The sequence below is a fragment of the Mustelus asterias genome, chromosome 16 (genome assembly GCF_964213995.1).
Source record: "Mustelus asterias chromosome 16, sMusAst1.hap1.1, whole genome shotgun sequence".
Taxonomy (NCBI): Eukaryota; Metazoa; Chordata; class Chondrichthyes; order Carcharhiniformes; family Triakidae; genus Mustelus; species Mustelus asterias.
Window position 1 is genome coordinate 44977279 of NC_135816.1, and position 25625 is coordinate 45002903.

General features: G+C 42.6%; 1 protein-coding gene across 2 annotated transcripts in view; it reads left to right on the forward strand.

Moving 5' to 3' along the window:
* Positions 1–21169: 21169 nt before the first annotated feature.
* Positions 21170–25625, forward strand: part of pdlim7 (PDZ and LIM domain 7) — a 142395-nt gene continuing 137939 nt past the window's right edge. For both annotated transcript variants that reach the window (XM_078231039.1, XM_078231040.1), the window contains exon 1: positions 21170–21507. In XM_078231039.1, the coding sequence (XP_078087165.1) occupies positions 21412–21507 (96 nt within the window). In that variant the 5' untranslated portion in view covers positions 21170–21411. The remainder of the gene's footprint in view (positions 21508–25625) is intronic.

Below are 25625 nucleotides of genomic sequence, written 5' to 3' on the forward strand. Positions count from 1 at the left end.
TAGGTGGCACAGTGGCACAGTGGTTAGCACTGCTGCATCTCAGCGTCGGGAACCCAGGTTCAATTCCAGCCTTGGGTGACTGTTGTTGTTTGGAGTCTGCATGTTCTCCCCGTGTCTGCATGGGATTCCTCCGGGTGTTCTGATTTCCTCCCACAATCCAAGGATGTGCAGGTTAGATGAATTAGCTATGCTAAATTGCCTCTTGGTGTCCCAAGATATGCAGGTTAGGGGAAGTTAGTGGGGTAAATATGTGAGGTTGCGGATGGGCTCTGTCAGAGAGCTGGTGCAGACTCGACGGGCCAAATGGCCTCCTTCTGGACTGTAGGGATTCTATGATTTTAATTCATAGGGGCGGCACGGTAGCACAGTGGTTAGCACTGCTGCTTCACAGCTCCAGGGACCTGGGTTCGATTCCCGGCTTGGGTCACTGTCTGTGTGGAGTTTGCACATTCTCCCCGTGTCTGCGTGGGTTTCCTCCGGGTGCTCCGGTTTCCTCCCACGGTCCAAAGATGTGTGGGTTAGGTTGATTGGCCATGCTAAAATTGCCCCTTAGTGGCCTGAGATGCGTAGGTTAGAGGGATTAGTGGGTAAATGAGTAGGGATATGGGGGTAGGGCCTGGGTGGGATTGAGGTCGGTGCAGACTCGATGGGCCACATGGCCTCTGCCTGCACTGTAGAGATTCTATGAATTCACTTTTTAGTTCAATTAAATACAGTATCGAGGTAACATACATTTCCTTGCAATTACTTAGTTCTGAAAACCTAAGATTTGATACAAGGGCAAAATGTAATTGGAACTATTCATCTGAAATTTAATTTTACCCCTCAGTACAACCAGAAGTAACAACTATTTATACAAGAAGACACATTGAGCAGAATTTCTCAATATGCATTGAGCAGAGGCATCCTGTGGATATCAAGCAGGAGTACTGAGTAAAGAGTGAACATCTTCACTGCTTTGTAATTCTTTAACCTGATTGCCAGTGAATAAATACCCCTCAAACACAGCTTTCCAGTGGGGAAGACACTAAATTTACAGTATTACCAGACTTTTCTGCACAAGTGATGAGAATAAATGCAGCCTGGCTGATATAGTGCGAATGTTAAGAGATTCTAAATGCGGAGAAAGGGAAAAGGTTTCTATCATGAAGAAAACGTAGCGAAATTATAAAGTTCTTCTTCGTAGACATGGTCAGAAATTTGCTGCAATTGGCGTTCAGCCCACCATGATGCTGCAGAGCTATCACAGCCACTAAACAAAATCATTATGAAGCATTAGCAGCTATGCAAAACTCCTTAGATCATGTTGTATTAAAGTTCCATTGTTATTTCTACCTGTATCGATTGATTGATAAACAAGGGAACAAACTGGATTTAAAATGCAAAGAATTGAAAGACCTTCTGCCCTGAATAACTCACACAAACAATAATGATTTAACTTTGTTATTTTATACATAGAAACATAGGCCGGAATTCTCCCATCCCACCCGTCACTGGAATTGTAGGGGGCGGGTTGCGGAGAGTGTGAAACATCATTGACCCGTCGGGCGGTACTTTCCGGCTTTCAGACCAGCGCGGGCGGGGAATTCCACCTATAGAAACTAGAAGCAGGAGTAGGCCATTCGGCCCATCGAGCCTGCTCCACCCTTCATTTTGATCATGGCTGATCATCGAATTCAATATCCTGATACTCCCCCCCCCTCTTCCCCCCATATCTCTTGAACCCTTTAGCTCCAAGAGCTATATCTAACTTCTTCTTGAAATCAGATGTTTTGGCCTCTACATAATCAAAGCTTCTAATTAAAATCTTCATGGCAGCACCTGACCTCCCAAGGGAACACAGTCATTCTTCCAAAGTAGGATGTATAATGAGAAAAACATAAGTTTTATTGTTATTTCAGTATTTATTCAATATTAATTTATTGTTGTGTCTTACACTGATGTCTTAAAATTTTAAATGAGACTATTAAACCAGTTCGTTTTATGGTGAACTGTCAGTCAATAAGAATTAATGCTTATCTTGAGAGGAGGTAACAATGATATTGATTAAATAATCAGTTTTCCTGTACTTAGTAGCTGCCTGTGGAATTGTGTCTGCAAAGAATACAGATACAGTCATAAAGTACGAGGAAGCTGCAGATATATCTCCTTCTAAGTTGCTTCTCCGCAGCACACTAATAGCTAAAGTAACTTTTTCTTCTTTGTACTACGGCTGATAAAAAATGTTTTAAAAGGTTTTTAAATTTTTAAAACATATTTCAAAGCTTATGTAAGTATTTAGAAGTGATTAGAGTATATCAAAGTTTTTAAATGTTCAGAAGTGCCTTAGATCATTATAAAACCCCAACCAGAACAGTGATTGGCTATTGACGAAATGAGAGACATGTTGCCAAAGCTTTTGATTTTGCACTCATCAGGACAAATACGAGAATGCCAACTTTCAGAAGATCGCAACAATTTATACTGCAGTCCAACAGGTTTATTTGGTAGCAAAAGCCATACAAGCTTTCGGAGCCTTAAACCCCTTCTTCAGGTGAGTCTGAAGAAGGGGCCTAAGGCTCCAAAAGCTTGTGTGGCTTTTGCTACCAAATAAACCTGTTGGACTTTAACCTGGTGTTGTTAAACTTCTTACTGTGTTTACACCAGTCCAACGCCGGCATCTCCACGTCAAGACGTTGCCATGGAGAAAGCAATGGGAAACTATATGTTTCCCCAAGCTCCCAAGTGACTGACCTTTTAACCTCAAGGGGTGTGGCTTCTTCAAGTGATGTCCTTGAAGATGTGGCTTCGTTGAGAATTCACCTCGCTACTAGACTTCGAACATGAATTTGCCGCCATTCAAGTCCTGATGCAGCCAAGGTAGCAAGTTCCTGCTGCAGCTTATGGATAAGATATCTTCATATCCACAGCTCTGCTACTCAGAGGAAAATCCAGCCATTAGTTATTATTATACTTCAGTTAAACACTTTAGGATGTTTTTCCATGTTAACGTACTTTGTAGTTGTAACTAGATAAGAGTGTACCAAAGGATTCTATTCTGGTATGCTTCTGGTCACTGCACACTTGGGATATAGAACAGAGAGAGAGAGAGAATTTACAGACAATATGACTCTAAGAGGAAATCCGAGGGCTATTGGAAAGAAGATATCAATAAGATGAACAAAGTGATGGATGGGCAGAGAAAATGGCTGATGAAATAAAATGTAAGCAAATATGAAGTGGTGCATTTTGGCTAATGAAAAGTGGTAATTATACTTTAAACTCAGACATAGAGTAATCTTTCAAATTCAAGTTCACAAGACAGCTTGTGACAGCAGCACGTCAAATCATATCAAAAATTAATGAAATACAGAATTTTATAGAAAGAAGTATGGAGTATAGAACAAAGAACAAAGAAAATTACAGCACAGGAACAGGCCCTTCGGCCCTCCAAGCCTGCACCGACCAGGTGGTTTAACCTTAGTTAAACCATAGGTGGAGCATGAGGCATAACTTTGGGCTCCACCTGATGAACTATCATTGACTTGAAACTTTGGGTGGGAATTTTGTGGAGTTGGAAGACTCCGTGGACCTTTAAAAATGGTGGGCCTGATCCAGATAGAGAGGTGCCACCCCCATTTCTGACAGATCCAATTTTTGCTGGTAGGGAAAAGGGTGCTGGGCGAAATTCGCATGGGGGAAACCCAAACTCAGTAGAGCCATTTTAACTCAATGCTTTGACAGGCCATCTGCTATAGGTTAGAAAAAGAAACAGTAGAACCTGGTCAAGCAGGTTCAATAGAACTCTTTATTAACATTTCCCCCCCAAGGGTTACCATTATGTCATTATGAATGTTTGGTTAAGTTTCAAAAGCTAACATTATCTCAGCAGGTGATCCTGAGTTCAGAATTTGATTGACAGTTTAAAAAGTCTATTAAAGGATTAGCTGTCTTTGGTGTGCAGTCTGAATGGTAGTTTTTTTAAAATGAGAGATTAACTACTGAAGGAGATTTAAGAGTTTGAATTAGTTCTATGAATGGGAGTTTTTTTTCACTATCAAGTGTATAGCAGTAAGAGCTGTTAGAAGTTTACTTTTTTAATCCCCATGTGGCTCCTAAGGCCTTTCATGGAGTAAAATGTCCAATACGCACCACATAAGCATTACAAAATGAATTTTGACACCAAGCCACGTAAGGAAATATTGGGAAAGTACCCAAAAAATTGGTCAAGAATTCATTTTTAAAGTGGGTGCTAAAGGAGGAGAGCGCAGTAGAGGGTTACAGAAGTTTAGGGAGCAAATTCCACAGCTAGGGTCTTGGCAGCTGAAGGCACAGCCCCCAATGTTGGGTAATTAAAATCAGAGATGCGCAAGAGACTGGAATAAGAGGAATGCAAGGATCTTGGAAGGTTGTAGGATTGGAGAAGGTTTGAGCCAAAAGGAGGTGGAGGCCTTGGTAGGGTTGGGGAAACAAAGATGACATACTTACTCCTGTGGACTGCTGAACTGGAAGTCAATATAGGTCAGCAAACACAGGATATGGGTGAATGGGACTTAGTGGGAGTAGGGATATGGGCAGCAAAGGTGACGGCCATGGTGAGTGGAAGATAGAAGGCCCACCTAGAGAACAAAAAATAATTAAGCCTAGAACTAAGAAAGGTGTGTTTCAGAAGCAGGTGAAAAGGGACGGGTGATGTTACATAGGTAGAAATATGATGGAATAGATATGGGGTCAGAAGTTTATCTCGGGGTCAAATAGATGCCAATATTGCAAATGGTTGTGCTTCAGACAACCGCAGTGGAGATGAATGGAGCTGCCTGGTAGGAATGCATACAGAAAATTATGCATAATGCAGCAAATGATTCTCCAACACGTAGTGATGGTGGATGGCACCCCATGCTGCAAGTATAAAACATAGGTGTACAATTCAGTGTGAATTATTAACATTGATCATTAGTCATTTCTCACCACTTGTGTACTGGAAAGGAAGCAACTTCTTTACAGAGTTGCCCCTGCAAATAATATAAATGATTCGGAATACATTTTAGCATACTACTTTAAGTTTCAACTCTAATACACAAGATGTAAATTAAAATCTGATGTTATTCGTGCATTTTGCAATACAATAATGTATTTTGCAATTGCGTATGTTTTTGCTTTGATAACCTGTAATGGTAAACACATTTACGCAGACCTTGTTGATAATGTAAATGTGATTTTGCATACGAGTGAAGCATTTCTTCTTTAGTTTCTCATATTTGAGGAGGTGGAAAGCATTCTGATGCTATCTAGTGGCACAAATTGAGTACTGCAAAATTTAAATCCACAGAAGCACAATTTTCATCTGTTTCTGGTATCAATTAATTAGCTATAGTTTGGTTCCAAGACATGAATAGCTTTTGGGGCAGATGGTGGGCCTGCTTCCAGAGAAATATCAAATGCCATTGCAGTCAGCTTCCAAAATGTCAGTTATCAGGCTCTGTCAGATGTGACATTTTCTCCCCAGATATTCTGTTCCGCACAATGTTACAGCGAGACCTGCTTGATTCGCCATCGATCAGAAGTCGAGAAGATCAAACTTCCTTTCACTCTATGATCTTGACTTTGAACTGGTCATGTGTTGATAGACATGCCTGTCAGTGGCATTCACTCTGTAAACCCCAGGATGCCTGTTCCCCCAGGACGGTAAATCACATTTAATAAATCAAATTTAAAGCAAACCAAATCAACATAGGTTTCTGTAAAGGAGAAACCTGTATGTCTAGAATATATAAAGGAGCATGTGAAAACTTAAAATGACATAATGGATGTTCCGACATAAAACCTTTTACTGAGGGCTTTGGACATCCTTTACATTGTTTTATATTGATCTGTTGCATTTCAAAATTTCTTGTCTCTGTTCACAGTCATTTTGCTTGTAATGTTGTTTTTCGATTGCATGGTTTTGCCTGTCAAATTGTACGGACCTTAGTTTATTCGTTCACATAAAATATAAATATGACAAAGACTACCAGGCTATGGGTAAAAGGGAAAGTGTCTGCAGTAACATTCTGGAACGTTCACTCCATATAAAGTTTTACGTTTAAAGTTTATTTATTAATGTCACAAGTAAGCTTACATTAACAGTACAGTGAAATTACTGTGAAAGTCCCCTAGTCGCCACACTCTGGTGCCTGTTCGGGTACACTGAGGGAGAATTTTAGCACGGCCAATGCACCTAACCAGCACATCTTTCAGACTGTGGGAGGAAACCGGAGCACCCGGAGGAAACCCATGCAGACAGAGGGAGATACAAATCATATTCTCAGGTGTTCAACTCCATCAAATATATTAAATTTTGCAGTTTATTTTGTTCCGAATATTGGAGTGGTCAGGATCAGAAATACTGAATTACTTTGTGAATATTTAACAGTTGTCCAAATGGATGATTTGTGATTCAAGGAGCAACAGTTTTAACTTCTGGACCCACTTGCTGTGGAGTGGGGACTGGCAACGGATCAAAAACTCATGGGGTAGGCTTTGCTGTAGCTTTTGAATTTAGCCATACCTGTCAGTTGAACGATCTTTATTGATCCCAGCAGAGATCAGAATAGCTCCACTGCAGATCTATGATGGAAAATAGAGAAAGCATGAATATGGAGACGTAACATAGGAAGGCTGCCCACGCTTCCCCGAGGCATCCCTGGAGATCATGCTGCAAATCCTGAGGACCAGAAGAAAAATATTGTTCACAGCAGAATGGAGAAAAAGGCCAGCCTCTCAAACGAGATGCACTTGACTCAAAATAATTGGGAAGGTCAGCAGCAGGAGTATGACGACTATGCAGTTGGATATAGCACTAAACGAGGTTCAATGGCCCCATCAGGGCAAAAAAAAAAAGAGCAACATCCCACCTTCAGGTGCCAACCCCCACACTCCAAATTACCCAGCCTTTACCAGTCCAGCAATCCTCAGACCACACAACTTGCAGCTCCGCTCAGTCCTGTCCTCTCCAGGCAACAAATTGCATCCCCATTTGAACAGCCAGCACTGATACTCACCCACATCTTATTGCTATCTCAGAATGACTCCCCACAGTTTTGGGTCCATTTCCTGGAATTCCCTCTCTAACTGCACAAAGGATGTACCTGCACCACACGGACTGCAGCAGTTCAGAAAGACGTCTCACCCTGACATTCTCAAGGGCAATTAGGGATGGGCAATAAGTGCGAACCAAGCCAGTGACGCTCACATCCTGTAAACAAATAATAAAAAGTTACCCTCCATGAATGTTATTATTCCATCATCTCCACACAGTCCATTTCTCAAACCAACTATTCTGCTTGTTCCCTTCTCACAGAAGAGAGCACAGAACTCTTGTTCAGCACAACTTGTGGGGCCAAAGGGCCTGTTTGTGCTGTAGTTTTTTCTATGTTTCTAACTCCAAGGATATATAGAGGTCTGGAGGTAGGAGGGATCCTTCCCATAATTGTCCACGTGACTGCCACAATGGAGGAAACTGTTGAAATCGGCAGAGTACTTGATCATTGGTGATGGAGAGAATTACATATCATACTGCCGCTGTAGCTCGCAAAGCCTCAGCCGACAGCAACTCTACCACCTAGTAGGACAAGGGCAGTAGATACATGGGACAATCACCACCACATTCTCAAGGGCAATTGGAGATAGACAACAAATGCTCGCCTAGCTTGCCAGCAATGCAGAAATCCCATGAAATTTTAAAAAATGACACAGAACAATTATTCATGTTGATTAGCTTTATCATTATTTTATTTCATTTTACGGGATGTGGGCGTTGCTGGCTAGACCTATATTTTTAATGCCCATCTTTAATTGCCCTTGAGAAGGTGGTGGTGAGTTGCCTTCTTGAACTGTTGTAGCCGCTGAGGTGCAGGTACATTCACAAGTGCTGTCTGGATTTTGACCCAGTGATAGTGGAGGAACGACGTTATATTTCCAAGTGAGGATGGGGAGTGGCTTGGAGGGGAAATTCCAGGTGGTGGTGCTTCCATGTGTCCACTGCTCTAATAACTGAAATATGAACCTTTTCACAATGATGATTTTGATCCCTTTCCTCATGTCAGTTCTAATTCATTTCTTCCATCACCCATAGGCCTTTCAAACGTGATAGAAGTGCTGGAACTGGAGGTCGGGGACTTCTCAGTGCATGTCACACATTCTGAAGAAACACTGTCACATGAATTACACACATTTTACATCAGCTCAGATACACACACCAGGCCTCAATGGTGAGCTACACATTACAAGTGTGCAGGAGCATATATTGGAAAGAGGGAGAGAAGTGGAGAGTCCCCGTCAGAGGTGCATAACACCCCAAGCTCTACTCAGCTGACACAAATGCTGAGTCTCAGGAGCTACCCAAGAGGATGCCTATTTGAAGTAGCAACTGAAATGTATGTTCTTCTGTGAGTATTTCCAGGGAGACTGAGCACCAATGGAGAGAGTGGAGGAATCCATCATAAACATGAGTGCCATGATATTCAGGCTTTCTATTGATGTCCAACTCCATGCAAAGAGTGGTCACTTTCAGAGAACTTCAGATATGACAGGGAACCGAGTAAATGCTGGTCCTGATCAATGGCCTGCACATTTAGTTAAATAGAGTGGAGGGAAGCCTCCTCATCCTGGCTACTGACTACCTCACAGAAGTTCAGCCAAGTATTCCTCAACTCTTGCTCAGCAGGGAAACGTGGGTGTGTAATGAGACGAAAGATGGAGAAAGGGCACATGGAAGCTGGGACTTTGTTCAAGACGCTCCTGGTTCTCACCCCACCCCCCCCCTGCCCACACGCCGCCCCCCCCCCCGCCTCCCCAACTCCTTAATCAAAACCCAAGCTGCTTCCTCCTGTCCCAATAATCAACAACCATTAGCCTCGTGTAAAAGGTCTGAACAGAGTAGCAGAGAAGCAAAGGGTCACATCAATGCTCTGCAGTTCTGCCACATGCAGTTGTATATGGTGGTGAACAATTAAACAACTAACAAGAGGAGGGGGCTCCACAAATACCCCCCTTCTCAATGGTGGGGGAGCCCATCACATCAGTGCGAAAGAAAAGGTTGAAACATTTCAACCATCTTCAGTCAGAACTGCTGAATGCTGTGAAAAACTTATTGTTAACTCCTGCTGATGTCATCGACAGGAGGCTGAGGCGAACAAATTCAGTGCTGTCATGATCTTGACTCTTACTGGCAATATAAGCCCATTTGGTCCAATTGGAACGAGGTCTTCTGCTAGGAGGATACAGATTCAGCAATGACCTACAGAGGTCATTTCGATCTTCTGAAGCATGACTATTCATTCTTGCCGAGGAAGCTGATCCTGTGTACTCCTGTGCTGGGGGAGATTGCACCCTGTGGGCTGGAACTTGATGTCCATCCTTTCTGTCCTTTGGCTGAGGAGAACAAAGTTGTTGCTGCTGCCCCTGGTGTGGCTGGTGAGGCTCTTTATCAGAGATCCAAGATAGAGCTACATAGGTTGCTTCAATGCTGCAGTGAAGACTGACAGTGATCGCAGAAATGACCTCCAAACTGTCTTTTACAGATGCACCATAGAAAGCATTCTTTCTGGTTGTATCACTGCTTGATATGGCTCCTGCTCTGCCCAAGACCGCAAGGAACTACAAAAGGTTGTGAATGTAGCCCAATCCATCACGCAAACCAGCCTCCCATCCATTGACTCTGTCTACACTTCCCGCTGCCTCGACAAAGCAGCCAGCATAATTGAGGACCCCACACACCCTGGACATTCTCTCTTCCACCTTCTTCCTTCGGGAAAAATATACAAAAGTCTGAGATTACTTACCAATCGACTCAAGAACAGCTTCTTCCCTGCTGCTGTCAGACTTTTGAATGGACTTACCTTGCATTAAGTTGATCTTTCTCTACACCCCAGCTATGGCTGTAACACCACATTCTGCACTCTCTCATTTCCTTCTCTATGAACGGTATGTTTTGTCTGTATAGCGTGCAAAAAACAATACTTTTCACTGTATGTTAATACATGTGACAATAATAAATCAAATCCAAAGCAGTGACAGGAGGCACTCAGAACAAGTTAAATGAGCAAAGGCTTTTCACCTAAGCAAGAAAACAGCTGTCTTGTTTCGGAATGTAGAAGCTTTCCAGCTTATAAATTTTACGACCCTGTCAATCCATTCTGTGATCTTTCCATCCGATCCTGGTAAATTTTCAAGATTAGGAAATCTGTGTGCCCCCTGTTGAAGCCAGAATGTTTTGTTAAACTGTTATTAATTGTCTTTTTGCACATTTACTTCACAGGCCCACCATCCCCATTTGTGGGGGTGGGGAGGGGGGGGGGGGGGTTCTTGCACACCTTCAAAGTGAGTGTGATTTTATTGGGTTTCCCTCAAGTTAGTATTTTTGATGTTTTAATCTCCCACACGTAATGGCATTGTCCCAATCTGCAGACTAAAATTCTGCCCAAGCTTCTTAAAAAAATAGAGATAGAGACAGAACTATGATGAGATCCTAAGCACATGTACACCACACAACTTGTGCATGCTGGGATTTTCTGCACTTTCCTACTTAAAACAGAGCATTTGAAAGAATTCAGTGCACCTTAATCCACCGTTAGGCAAATCCTGATTTAACTGTGTGGAGTTTGCATGTTCTTCCCCTGTCTGCATGGGTTTCCTCCGGGTGCTCCAGTTTATTCCCACAGTCCAAAGATGTGCAGGTTAGGTGGATTGGCCATGGTTAATGTGTGGGGTTACAGCGATGGGGTGACACAGAGGGCCTGGGTAAAATATCCGACGGCGAGTTGGTGCAGACTCGATGGACCGAATGGCCTCGTCTGCACTATAGTGATTCTATGACTTTAAACGAAAGAATTACTCTCTAAAGTTTGTTTTCAGTTGTTTATTTTAATACCTCTCAAACATGTGTAATTTCTGCAGGAGGGGGGGGGGTTGGGAGGGGGGCGGGGGGGAGGGGGGCTTCAGAGAAAGATTAGTGGAATCATGTAAATAACTAAAAATTGTTTTTCCATGATGTCTCTTGGAATTTGACTGAGCTGGGGCTGAAATTGCAGTGGATGTTAAGGAACTTCCACAATAATGCAACCCCATAATGTTTAGACTGGTCGCTCAACAATGTTTGACAAATGTTTCACAAACCTGCTTCTAGAAGTGTAACAATGTTACTATATTGCAAATACTGGTAATTAATTTACAAAAAGAAGTCTGTATTCATTTTGAGATGCATGACTATGAAATATCATTATGTTGGCCAAGCTAAAATGATGCATAATGATACAGTAGACCAGAACTACCTCAGTTCCAGCATTCGTAGAAACAAATGTGGCAATTGCTAAAGTAGAAAGGTAATAACAACCTTGACAAGATAGTGCCTCTAATGTAAAAGATGGTCTCAAGGAACGTCGGGAGGGGGGGGGGGGGTACAAGGAAAAATGGACAAAACGCCAAAAATAGATGCATTAAGAAGGGTCACCAAAAGCTTGGTCAAAAAAGGTGAATCTTGTGAAGGTTCCAAGAGAGAAAAGTGGAGAGCAAAGATTTAAACTAGCACGTGAGGCCTCAGAAGCTGAAACAACAGCTATGAATGAAAAGACAAAAAGGCCAACAATTGTATGACACCATTGCAATCTCCGGATGTATCAAAGCACGTAGTGACAATAAAGTAGTTTTGAAGTTATTGTTACAGTGTAGGTAAATATAGTAACCATTTTTTGCACAGCAAGAGCCCGCAAGGAAAAATGAGATAATGGCTAGCTCATTTTTTTAGCGACGTTGGTTGAAGGATACATATTTGATATGAAACCAGAGACAACCTCTTTTCTGGGGATAGATCTTTTATAGCCAGCTGAAAAGACATACAGGGCCCCCAGTTTAAATTAACTGGTTGAACAGACTTCTGACAGTGCAGCATTTCCCAAGAACTGCAGTGAAGTATCAACCTAGGTTACAGAGATAGTGAGAGGTGAGACCACGGAGGGATTTAAACACAGAATGAGATGTTTAAATTTAAGGGAGGATGTAGTGGCGCAGTGGCAATGTCATTGGACTAGTCATCCAGGAGCCCAGGCTAATGCTCTGGGGAAAGGGGTTCAGATCCCACCACTGCAGATGGTGGAATTTAAATTCAACTAATAAGTCTGGAATGTAAAGCTAATCTAATCAGGACCCCAAAAACATTGCCGATTGTTTGGTTCATTAATGCTCTTTAGAGAATGCAGTCTGCCATGCTTCTATATGCTTTGTCTGTATAGCACGCAAGAAACAATACTTTTCACTGTATACTAATACATGTGACAATAATAAATTAAATCAAATCAAATCAAAATAAAATGACATCTGATTCCAGATCCACAGAAATCTGATTGACTGTTAAGTAACCTCTGAAAAGGCCTTGCAAGTCATTCAGTTATATCAAAGCACGACGATTCTAAAAGGAATAAAACTGAATGGTCCACCCAGCATTGATCATGGAATCACAGAAACCATACAGTGCAGAAGGAGGCCATTTGGCCCATCGAGTCTGCATCAACCACAATCCCACCCAGGACTTATTCCCATAACCCCACTTATTTACCCAGCTAACCCTCTGACACTAAGGGGCAATTTAGCATGGCCAATCCACCTAACCCACACATCTTTGGAGTGAGGGAGGAAACCGAAGCACCCGGAGGAAACCCACGCAGACATGGGGAGAGTGTGCAAACGCCACACAGACAGTGACCCGAGGCTGGAATTGAACCGGAGTCCCTGGTACTGTGAGGCAACAGTGCTAACCACCGTGCCACCATGCCGCCCCAATGTAAGCACCAGGAATGACAACTGCAAACCCAGCCCTGCCGACACTGCAAAAAAAATTCCTTGGTAACACTAATTTCCTTAATAACATCAACCATTTTTAGTTATTTACATGATAATGTTCCAGACACCACCATCACCATCCCTGAATATATCCCGTCCCACCGGCAGGACATCAGGGGCTTGTGCGGGAGAGCTGCCCCACAGATTAGTCAAGAAACAGCCTGACTTAATCATATTCATGGACTCATACCTCTGTAACTTCCACTGTAATTTCAGCCCAAGATCAGTCAAATTCCAAGAGAAACTGTAAAAACAGCCATTTTTAGTTATTTACTTGATAATGTCCCAGATGCCACCATCACCATCCCACCATCCCAGATGCCACCATCACCACCAGCAGGACAGAACCACCTGAAGTGGCAGCACAGTGGCATACAGCCAGGAGGGAGTGTGCCCTGGGAGACCTCAACATTGACTCTGGACCTGATGAAGTCTCATGGCATTTGGCTAAACATGGACAAGGAAACCTCCTGTTGGTTACCACCTACTATCCTCCTCAGCTGATGAATCAGCACTCCTCCATGAAGACCATATATCGGAAGTGCTGAGGATGGCAAGGGTACTGAATGTATTCTGGGTGGGGGACTTCAATTTCCTTCACCAAACGTAGCTTGGTAGTGCCATGACAGACTCATCTGGCGAAGGACATGACTGCTAGACTGGGTCTGTGGCAGGTGGTGAGGGAACCAACAAGAGAGAAAAACATACTTGACCTCATCCTCACCAATCTACCTGTCACAGTTGCATCTGTCTATTGGTAGGAGTGGTAGGAATGGCCACAGCACAGTCCTTGTGGAGACAAAGTCCTGTTTACACACTGGGGATACTCTCCAACGTGTTGTATGCTATGCTAAATGGGATAGATTATGAACAAAAATGAGCATCCATGAAAAGTTTAAAATTTTAAAGTTTAAAGTTTTAAAGTTTATTTATTAGTGTCACAAGGAGGCTTACATTAACACCTCAATGAAGCTACTGTGAAAATTCCCGAGTATCCACATTCCGGTGCCTGTTCAGGTACACTGAGGGAGAATTTAGCATGGCCAATGCACCTAACCAGCATGTCTTTGGACTGTGGGAGGAAACAGGAGCACCCGGAGGAAACCCACGCTGACAGGGGAAAAATGTGCAGACCCCGCACAGACAGTGACCCAAGCTGGGAATTGAACCCAGGTCCCTGGTGCTGTGAGGCAGCCGTGCTAACCATTGTGTCACTGTGCTGCCATCAGCCAACAGCAGCAGCAGAATTCTACTCAATCACAATCGAGTATGCCAGGTTATGAGGTAACCCCATAACCTGGCATACCCCCCACTCTACCATAGGCCGGAGGATCAAAAATAGTTCAATGAAGAGTGCAGAAGGAGAATGAGCAGCCAAGAGCAGCATCAGGCATACTTAAAAAAATAGCTGCCAACATGATGAAGCTTCAATACTACCTGCACGACAAAACAGTGAAAGCAGATTATACAACAGATTAGATCTTCTCCTGATCATCAAAAAAGTGATGGAAAATGTCATTGTCTGTGTTAACAAGTGGCACTTACTCAGTAATAATCTGCTGACAGACACTCAGTTTGGGTTCCATCAGACCCATTCAGCTCCTGACCTCATGTCTTGGTCCAAACATGGACAAATAAGCTAACCCAAGAGGTGAGGTGAGAACGACTTCCTTTGACATCAAGGCAGCATTTGACAGAGTGTGATATCAAGGAGATCTAGCAAAACTGGAGTCAATGGGAATCAGAAGATAAACTCTCTGCAGATTTGAGTCATACCGAGCAGAAAGGAAGATGGTTGTGACTGTTGGAGGTCAATCAGCTTAGTCGCAGGACATCACTGCAGGAATTTCTCAGGGTAGCATCCTAGGCTCAAACATCTTCAGCTTCCCTCCATCATAAGGTCAGAGGGGGGGGGGATGTTTGCGGGTGATTGAACAATGTTCACGAATCCCCCAAAACTGAAGAAGTCCATGTCCATAAGCAGCATGGACAATATTCAGGCTTGAGCTGATAAGTGGCAAGTAACATCTGCACCACTCAAGAGCCAGACAATGACAATTTCCAACAAGAGAGAATCTAACTGTCTCCTCTTGATATTTAATGGCATTACCATCTCTGAAACACTCACTATAAATATCCTGGGGTTTAATGTCCAGAAACTAAACTAGACCAGTCTCATAAATTTTATGGCTACCAGAACAGATAAGAGGTTGGGAATCCTGTGGAATGTAACCCACTATTGACTCTCCAAAGACTATCCACCATCTATAAGACAAAAGTCAGGAGTGTGATGGAATACTCTCCACTGGAATGGGTTAATATCAGTGAAGACAGGATGCCCACTTAAAGGCTTTATCTGCTGCCATAGCCGAGAGGCTAACCACAGATTTTCCCACTCCAAACTTAATCAGGGTAGAAATGAGAAGGAAATGGGCAGCTCACCCACAACCTTCCCAATTAAATGCCCTCTCCACCTCCAAACATGCCATTAAAGAGGGCAAAAGATTCTGCTCCCAGTGTAGGAAGAGGATGGTGTGATTAGTCTGTCAAAGGATGAAAAGAGGTTGTGAAGAATCAAGAATGATAAAATATTCCAGAGAAGTTGAATCTCAAAGAAGGTCATTTGTAATTTAGTTAGAGCTGTTTCAGTACTATGAAAGTGGCAGAAATTTGATTGGAAGATTCAGACAGGAGGTTGTGAGAGGGATAGATATGGATCTCGTATGGAGGTATTGAAGGGGCTACTTGGTGGGTCGGAGACCCTTCTAATTGTGTCTGAGTTTCACTAATGGGGAATGGTTTGTTCTCTTAACACACAGATTGTATAGGCTGCCTTTCCTCTTGTTCATCAGTGAAGGAAACAGTGAAATGTCTACAAGGCTTGCAACATTTTTCCAGTGTTCCTCACCTACTGTACATACTTGTTTAGAAATTCTGGAGATTCCAGCCAATCTATTGTGCATTACTGAGTGTCCCAGAAACACTGGGTGAGGCTTAACCGGCCTCACTTGACCCGAGACTGGAAAATCCCGCCTGAGGTCAACAGACAATTTCATTGCCCACCCCTCGCCTGCTCCAATTCCATGGTGGGCAGGGCGATAGAATTCCAGTAAATATCTCCCAAGACAATACAGCATTGGCCACAAATGTTGCAGCAATGTTAACACACCCACACTGAGGTCATTTCTCAGCTAAAGAGGCTGAATTAAAGATCTATCTAAAGATTGCCCAAGGGAATTAAGAGAAAAACTTAAGAGAAGCAGCAGTGTGAACTGTCCACTTAACTGAGCAACTAAGCAATAGCACCAAGGATTTTCAATTGGAAGTATCGCGGTGGTTTATCAATTTAAAACAAAGTACTAAATTGTTGTTAGCTGAATTTATGACCTGTTGCACAACCAGCCATAACCACTGTAACAGCAGCTGTTTTCAATGAGAGTGGAGCTGTGGTAAATGAGACCAAGTGGTTATGTGAGAATGTGATGAGGCGGCCACATAAGAGGTCACATGGCAGGAGTACAGAAGTTATCCCTGGAATCTCGGGTAGAGAATAAATACTATATGTAGTTGCTGAGCTTAGCAATAAACTACCTTTATTGGAAGTCCTCAATGTTGGTGATTTGATGAACCCACGACATTCTACATGGTGTCAGAAGTTGTTAGAATGGCACAAGGATTTTGCCACATTGACCCACTAATTTTTGATGAGAATTTTGCAGATAGTTTGGCAAAGTTACAGAAGGAGTGGCGTATTTATTGCAGTGTTGCATTCTCAGACAAGTTGACAAAGGTTCAAACTTTTACCCTAGTAAACTTTGCCTGCCCCGAGGCCATCAAAATATCTGAGTCATTTGTCTTCCAGACAGAGGAGGAAAAAGAAGACCCGGAGATAATCCTAAAACACTTCGAGAACATTTACTTCCTGGTAAACAATTAAATCCTTGATAGACATGCATTCAATTCCAGGAACCAGAAAGCAGATGAGGCAATACAATTGTACACAGCCACCCCTAAAACCATTGGCAAAGAAATGTGCATTCGCAACTCTCACTAAAGACCCCATCAGGGATTGAGTAGTTTGTGGAGTATGTAGCTATTTAGTCCACAAGCAGCTGCTGCGAGACAAAGACAACTTTATAAGCAGGCTTCAATATCTGTATGCTAAACAGTCTGAGGAATTAAGCAAAGGTTTTAGGCAGGAAACTGAGGCATTTGGTCTCCAAGGGACACCCTGCTCCAAATAGAAACATAGAAAACAGGTGTAGGCCATTTGGTCCTTCGAGCCTGCTCCGCCATTCATTTTGATCAAGGCTGATTCGATATCCTGATCCTGCCATCCCCCTCATATCCCTTGATCCCTTTAGCCCCAAGAGATATATCTAATTACTTCTTGAAATCACACAGCGTTTTGGCCTTAACTACATTTCTGTGGTAGTGAATTCCAGATTCACCACCGTTTGGGTGAAGAGATTTCTTCTCACCTCGGTCCTAAAAAGGTTTACCCCTTATCCTCAAACTTTGACCCTTGTTCTGGACTCCCCCACCATTGGAAACATTCTTTCTGAATTTACCCTGTCTAATCATGTTAGATTTTTATAACTTCCTAGGATAGCCCCTCTCGCTCTTCTAAACTCCAATGAACATAATCCTAACCGAGAGAAAAGAGCTGACATTTCGAGTCCAGATAACCCTTTGACAAAGCTTTGAGCTTTCACAAAGGATCATCTGGACTCAAAACATCAGCTCTTTTCTCTCCATACAGATGCTGCCAGGCCTGCTGAGATTTTCCAGTATTTTCTCTTTTGGTTTCAGATTCCAGCATCTGCAGTAATTTGCTTTTATAATCCTAACCGACTTAGTCTCTTCTCATATGACAGACCTGCCATCCCAGGAATCAGCCTAGTAAACCTTTGCTGCACACCCTCTATAGCAAGGACATCCTTCCTCAGATAAAGACACCAAAACTTCACACAATACTCCAAAACCCTATACAATTGCAGTAAAATATCCCTATTCCTACACAAATCCTCTCGCTGTGAAGACCAACATACCAATCACCTTCTTTACTGCCTGCTGCACCTGTGTGCTTACTTTCAGCGACTGATGCGCGAGGACACCAAGGTCTCACTGAGCATCCACCTCTCTCAAGTTACACCTATTCAAATAATAATCTGCTTTCCTATTTTTGTTACCAAGAAGTAAAGAACAGTATTTTTTTATCGCTAATCTTCAACAGCACATTAAAATTTAAATTAAAGGATACAATACAATATACAGGTACAGGTTCTGAATAACTTTGGGATTGCTTCCGGTTGGTTAAGTGATAATGTGTTTTTGCAGAACATCAGAAATTCCAGTTAGTAAAGAATCCCAATTGGTAAAATGCCAGATGATAATGTTTACTTGTTTAAACAAGATGAATTTTCTACCCACTTTATCTTTAGAAGACCATTGAGAAAGCAAGAAAAACAGGCACTTACATAGCACTTTTCATGACTACCAGACATCCAAAAGCACATTACAGCAAATGAAGTAAATTTGAAGTGTCGGCATTGTTGGAATATATTGTTGTACTGTCGAGTATCAGTTTGCTAATCTGAGAAATGCTTGCTTTCTCTTTGCAATGAATAACTAAGCACTCTGAATTTGTTAAGCTTAGAAAAGTGGAGGCTTCCTTCACATAAGACAGGTAAAGCTGTAAAAAATGCTTTTGAAATATTCCCAGTTGACTACAAAGCCCAATTAAGCAACATCTAAACCACATAAAACATTTGACTTACTCTCCAGGGCCTCTGCAGTAACAGTAACACTGTTTGTGATTAGTTTTGTGGCCTACATCCCACTGAAGATCCTCCAACTGGTACGGCAATGTCTGTTTCATGACTTGCAGAGCTTTGGCATTTGGTCCTTTCTTAAGAGCACCAGCCCTCTACAATGTAAAAAAAAAATCAATATTGTGGCTGCAAACTGGAGCTGCTTCACAGCTCCAGGGACCTGGGTTCGATTCTCGGCTTGGGTCACTGTCTGTGTGGAGTTTGCACATTCTCCTTGTGTCTGCGTGGGTTTCTTCCGGGTGCTCCGGTTTCCTCCCACAGTCCAAAGATGTGTGGGTTAGGTTGATTGGCCATGCCAAAATTGCCCTTAGTGTCCTGAGATGCGTAGGTTAGAGGGATTAGTGGGTAAATATGTAGGGATATGGGGGTAGGGCCTGGGTGGGATTGTGGTCGGTGCAGACTCAATGGGCTGAATGGCCTCTTTCTGTGCTGTAGGGTTTCTATGATTTCTATGATAACTGTTTTATTAAGTAACTGACTACCTTAACTAAAATTGGAATTATTCTGTTTAAAGTGTAAGTACTTTAGATAAGACACACACACAAGCACATCACACCAGTTTCTAGTAGTTGGATTATACTTCAGAACATTGTAGTACTAGCAAAGACACATTGTGGTAGTAGCAAAAACACATTGGTGACACAGCCACTTGGCATCTGATGCAATCACGCTGGAGTCTATGTAAGGCATGTGTCATTTCTGATGATAACCTTGTCCACACTTGACCAGCACCTACCGAACAGAACAGCTTGTTTCGCATATGATACAAATGCAACAAGTGTGGGAAATGGAACCACTTTGCTAAATGCTGCAGGTCTGACCATCAGCAGTATGGCAGCAGCCCGATCCTCGGGGCAACAACTTCAGTAAGGTGAATGAATTGGAGTTCAACCAAAGCAGTGAAGCGACAGAGCCTCCAACAACACTATATTGTGACAGTGTTACAGGAAAGAGTGAGATCTTTACCACTCTTAATGGTTTGTTTTATTGCATGTCACACAATGGTCTTTACATAGTTTCCTATGATACACACTGTTACATCTCATGTCACCGGGTGTGCCAATTAAATGGGGAAGATGTAGACCGTGCGTGGTCATAGAAGAAAACATGATGATGCGGCTACACCAGAGGTCATGGGACCGTGGGCGTTATCCCAGTATCTCGGGCAGAGCACAAATGCTGTTGAACTTTGGAGCAGTAAGAAGTCTCACAACACCAGGTTAAAGTCCAACAGGTTTATTTGGAATCATGAGCTTTCGGAGTGCTGCTCCTTACTCAGGTGAGTGACCTGAGTAAAGAGCAGCGCTCCGAAAGCTCATGATTCCAAATAAACCTGATGGACTTTAACCTGGTGTTGTGAGACTTCTTACTGTGTCCACCCCAATCCTATGCCAGCATCCCCACCTCAGAGTTTAGGAATAAATTATCTTTGTTGGAACTGCTCGATTTGAGGAACCCACAACATTCTACAGTAAAGAAAGGCGTTGGATTTTAGTGTAGATTCGTAGAAATGGCGCAAACGTTGAGATAGCTCTAGCGTAGCTTTGGAACGGCAGTAATTTAATTGCATCCTAAGTTCCGGTCAACACTCATCTTTTAATGGACTTCAGAATTAATGTTCATCGTTCCCTATGTTTTCTCTTAATTTCCTTGGGCAATTTTGAGCTACACTCGATGGTTCTTTACTTCTGCCTCTTTATCTGTGTGACTACCCCAGTGTACATGCTTTCAGACACACCCTCGTAACGTTTCCTGCTGCATGGTTAAGAGCGCGACTGCTGGGGGTGCCGTTTGTCGTGGATCGATGCAATTGCTTTGTGCTGTTGAGTTGAGTGAGGTTAGGTGTTAGGGAAACTTGTAATGTTTTGACACGGGGAGCAATCAGCAATCACTCAGCAGAAACCGCTCCGGGTTGCCCATCAAAACATTGCCTGCCAAGTTTTTAGGTGCGCCCTGTCCTTGGAATTTCCTATGATGCAATTCAGCCTTGGTTGATAATGGGTCATGTTGTATCACGAACTCCTTGCCTTTTACCCTGGGAAAATTTCCCCACCGTAATCCTGCTTCTCCCTGCAAACTGTTTGAGATTAAGACACCAGTTTATGCAGATTATACATAAAAAGCAAAGAGTTTAACTTTGATCAGGATTTGGCTTTTAAAAAAATGTAAATTTCCAAGTCTTTTAAAATAAAAGATGTAAACTTCTAAGCTTCTTTTTAAAAAAAATAAAATAAAAATCGTCAATCCTGCAGCACTGTGAAGCCATCCCGGTCATCTACAAATGGGTTAGCAAAAACCAAGCGATTTCAATTAAAAGTTTTGCTGTGTCCTTTCCAAACAAAAAAAAGTTTCTCTGTTCAGTTTCTTACAACTGGACGGGAAATGGCAGTGTGACGTGTTGTGTGGCGTTTGAATTCCCTGGCGTGAGTCATAAAAAAGTGCTGAAATTGTTGGTGTAGTTTTACACGCCTTATATAGCCTGTAAGTTCAGAGCTGTCATTCTCTGTAGGATAAAGTGAGTGGCTGGAGCAGGAAGGATCTACCTACTCTCTTTCTCCTGTAGTTCGCACAGGGATCGCCCTCCTTTTCCTCAATTGCCTCCTGTAACAACAAAAAGTCCCCCTCTCCCCATTCGGTATTTAGACAAACAAAAGAATCTTTCTATTTTCACCAAACACCAACTTTTCTCCCCCCCTCACCCTTTCCCCCCTCCTCTCCAGCGACGATGGAGTTGTACAAAGTTACCCTGGAAGGACCGGCTCCGTGGGGTTTTAGACTACAGGGAGGAAAGGACTTCAACAAGCCTTTAACCATGTCCAGGGTGAGCGAGAATGATTGGGGGTGCTGATCGAAGATTTCTTCTCTTTCTACTTGTTACCTGTTTGCTCATATATATATATATATACAGGAAAAAGCTTGTGTTACAAGTCGTCATTTGTACTGGAACAAGGGATTTGAGCCACCCCTGCAGTAAGCAGCCAGGCAGGCTCATTTTACTGCATGTTTTTTTTCTCTGAAATGTAATGTATGGAATCCCCCCTTCTTGCATTAACTTCAAAGCGCGCCCTTGTATGTAACATGTTGCGGTCACTTCATGTTCCAGAGCGAAGGCGGGGTGGTGGGTGCGGGGGAAACCTTTTTAAAAGGGTCTGTCTTCGGCTGTAACCCCCCCATGGGAGTTTTACGTTTTTTGTTTAAAATGTAAAACCGTGAACTCAGCTCGCAAGCATTTCGTGTTCGAGAGTCAACAACTAGCAACTTTCCTAAGGGACTCAGTTGTAGTTTCCTAATGTAACACGGGGGTGGTCGTGTGATACAAAATGGTATCTTAAAATCCCAGTATTGAAAGCATTCCAGCGTGATTCTTGCATATCAGGAATGTGAAGGGATTAGTTTAAAAAGCTGCAGCTTCCAACTGTACTGAGAACCAGCAGTGTAAGCTGATCCGACCCCTCTGGGGAGAACGCCTGAAATCTCTCCTTTGTACGGACCAGATGAGGTCATTATCACCTCAAATCGTGTTTAATTTAGGTCGAATGGCAAATAGCTTCCAATCGAAAGCAAAAGTTTCTATTGGTCATTAAAGTATCTGCATTGTAATATGTGCTGATTGTCGGTAACAATTCTGCCCAGAAGCTTTCATGCATTTTGAGCTTCATTATAACTTCAAAGTTTTTTTTAGTTTTAAATTATAGCGAAGTAAATGCTTCATTCTTTCAAGCATCATAATTTAAAGTGAGGGATTTATTTATTTGAATACATTTTGCGATTTTGAACTGATTTTAGCCATATAATCGTCTGTAAGGAAGCATTTTATTTGCCCTTCCTTGTTACTATTTAAAAATAGTGTTTGAAGATAATCTTGAGTGTTTTATGGATGCAGTTCCCTTACTGATCTATCCACATAATCATCTAAGTCCAAGGAAGATTCTTTTGTCATGACCAGATATGGGCAAGAGTTCCAGCATTGAGAAGCAGAATAACAACTCCATATAGGTCTCAGAAATCGAGTTATTGAAAGGGTTTGCTCTTGTGGGTGCATGTTTATGGCACTTCCATATTTGTACTTGCTTTCATTTATGTGCTTACTTCTGCATACCTTATTTAATTTAAGGTGCATTTGGCATCTCCATGTTTTGACTGTGGTGCCCTTGTTCATTTTATCACAGTGATTTAAGTTCTGGAATTTTGTTTTAATTGAAGTCTATAAATCTTCCAGTCAAGAAACTATTTTATAATTGTACTGTATGACCGACTGTTGGAACAGCAGTGTTCTGTAAAAAAAAACTGAGCTTAAAAACAAATTCTCTATGTCTTCTGTAGACAACACCCTCCAAATCCTCTCCTCCTCAGATCATCACCCCCACCTCTTCTCCCTCAGCTAGCAAGGCCCTCTAAGGCACTCCTTAAAACTTGCCTCTAACCTAATAGCTCCTTATATGGCTTGGTGCCACACTTTGTTTTATAATTGCGCTCGTGAAACACCTTGGGATGTTTTATTGCACTTAAAGGTGCTATATAAATATAACTTGTTGCTCCTGTTCGTGTTGACTCATCTTGTGCGCCTCTCCCCCTTCACCTCATCACTCCCCCCTTCTCACTCCCGACCCCCCCATATCTTCCCTCGCTTCAGCCCATCTCGTCATCAGTCACCCATTCATCTCGCATCAGATTGCTCTGTCACTCGCCGCCCTCTTAAATAGATATTGGAAAAATTCAGTATCATTTCCAAAACATGGCAGTTGCTAAGACAATCTGATTAAATTTGAGTATTAGCAAAAATTACATAAAATTTATTCAGCTAATTAACTTGATGTGTGAAACACCCTTTTTCTCTACCTAATTTGTCAGGTGATTGGAGTGTCCCAACAGTGAAGTGCTGCTTGTCTTTGGCAGTAGCTTGTGCCAGTTAATCCATGTTTTGTGGTGCATTCAGACTCTCCGTGATCTGTTTAAACAGCAAAGAAACTGAAAACAGAGCAATAAAAAACCTGCTTATGGAATATTGGCGTCCAAGGGGTGGCACAGTGGTTCGCACTGCTGCCTCACAACGCCAGGGACCTGGGTTCAATTCCAGCCTTGGGTTATGGTATGGAGTTTGCACTTCCTCGCCACGTCTGCGTGGGTTTCCTCTGGCTGCTCTGGTTTTCACCCATAGTGCAAAGATGTGTGGGTTAGGTTGATTGGCCATGCTAAATTGACCCTAGTGTCAGGGGATTAGCAGAATAAATATGTGGGATTATGGGGATAGGGCCTGGTTGGTATTGTGGTCGGTGCAGACTCGATGGACCGACTGGCCTCCTTCTGCACTGTCGGGATTCTATAATTCTATTCAGAAGGCCTTATTCCAATAGGATATTTTAAGTTTATTTTGTATGGTCATAAACTTCAAAAATAAGCTTAATATTTAATTTAGATGCTTGAGAGCATAATTTAAATTGGTATTTTTCAGTAACACAATCTTGCAGTAATTAGTGATTTAATTTGATAACAGTGATGACTTTGCAATTCTTTGAGCCAATATATGCTCCAGTGTTGACATTAGAACATAGAACAGTACAGCACAGAACAGGCCCTTCAGCCCACTATGTTGTGCCGAGCTTTATTTGAAACCAAGATCAAGCTATCCCACTCCCTATCATCCTGGTGTGTTCCATGTGCCTATCCAATAACCGCTTAAATGTTCCTAAAGTGTCTGACTCCACTATCACTGCAGGCAGTCCATTCCACACCCCAACCACTCTCTGCGTAAAGAACCTACCTCTGATATCCTTCCTATATCTCCCACCACGAACCCTATAGTTATGCCCCCTTGTAATAGCTCCATCCACCCGAGGAAATAGTCTTTGAACGTTCACTCTATCTATCCCCTTCATCATTTTATACACCTCTATTAAGTCTCCCCTCAGCCTCCTCCGCTCCAGAGAGAACAGCCCTAGCTCCCTCAACCTTTCCTCATAAGACCTACCCTCCAAACCAGGCAGCATCTTGGTAAATCTCCTCTGCACTCTTTGCAGCGCTTCCACATCCTTCTTATAGTGAGGTGACCAGAACTGCACACAATATTCCAAATGTGGTCTCACCAAGGTCCTGTACAGTTGCAGCATAACCCCACGGCTCTTAAACTCCAACCCCCTGTTAATAAAAGCTAACACACTATAGGCCTTCTTCACAGCTCTATCCACTTGAGTGGCAACCTTTAGAGATCTGTGGATATGGACCCCAAGATCTCTCTGTTCCTCCACAGTCTTCAGAACCCTACCTTTGACCCTGTAATCCACATTTAAATTAGTCCTACCAAAATGAATCACCTCACATTTCTCAGGGTGAAACTCCATTTGCCATTTTTCAGCCCAGCTTTGCATCCTATCTATGTCTCTTTGCAGCCTACAACAGCCCTCCATCTCATCCACTACTCCACCAATCTTGGTGTCATCAGCAAAATTACTGATCCACCCTTCAGCCCCCTCCTCTAAGTCATTAATAAAAATCACAAAGAGCAGAGGACCAAGCACTGACCCCTGTGGCACTCCGCTCGCAACCTGCCTCCAATCCGAAAATTTTCCATCCACCACCACCCTCTGTCTTCGATCAGACAGCCAGTTACCTATCCAATCGACCAACTTTCCCTCTATCCCACACCTCCTCACTTTCATCATAAGCCGACCATGGGGGACCTTATCAAACGCCTTACTAAAATCCATGTATATGACATCAACTGCCCTACCTTCATCAACAGTGTGGAGGATTTTAAAAGTAAAAATGAGGAGCGTGGCATTCCATTGCATTCCTGTTTTTTTTAAAGAAAATTAACTCAACAGTTGAACCAAGAAAAAGTTAAAATACCGCAGATGACGGAAATCAGAAATAAAAACAAAACATTGGAAATACTCAGCAGGTCAGGCAGCATCTATGGAGGGAGAAACTCAAGTTAAAGTT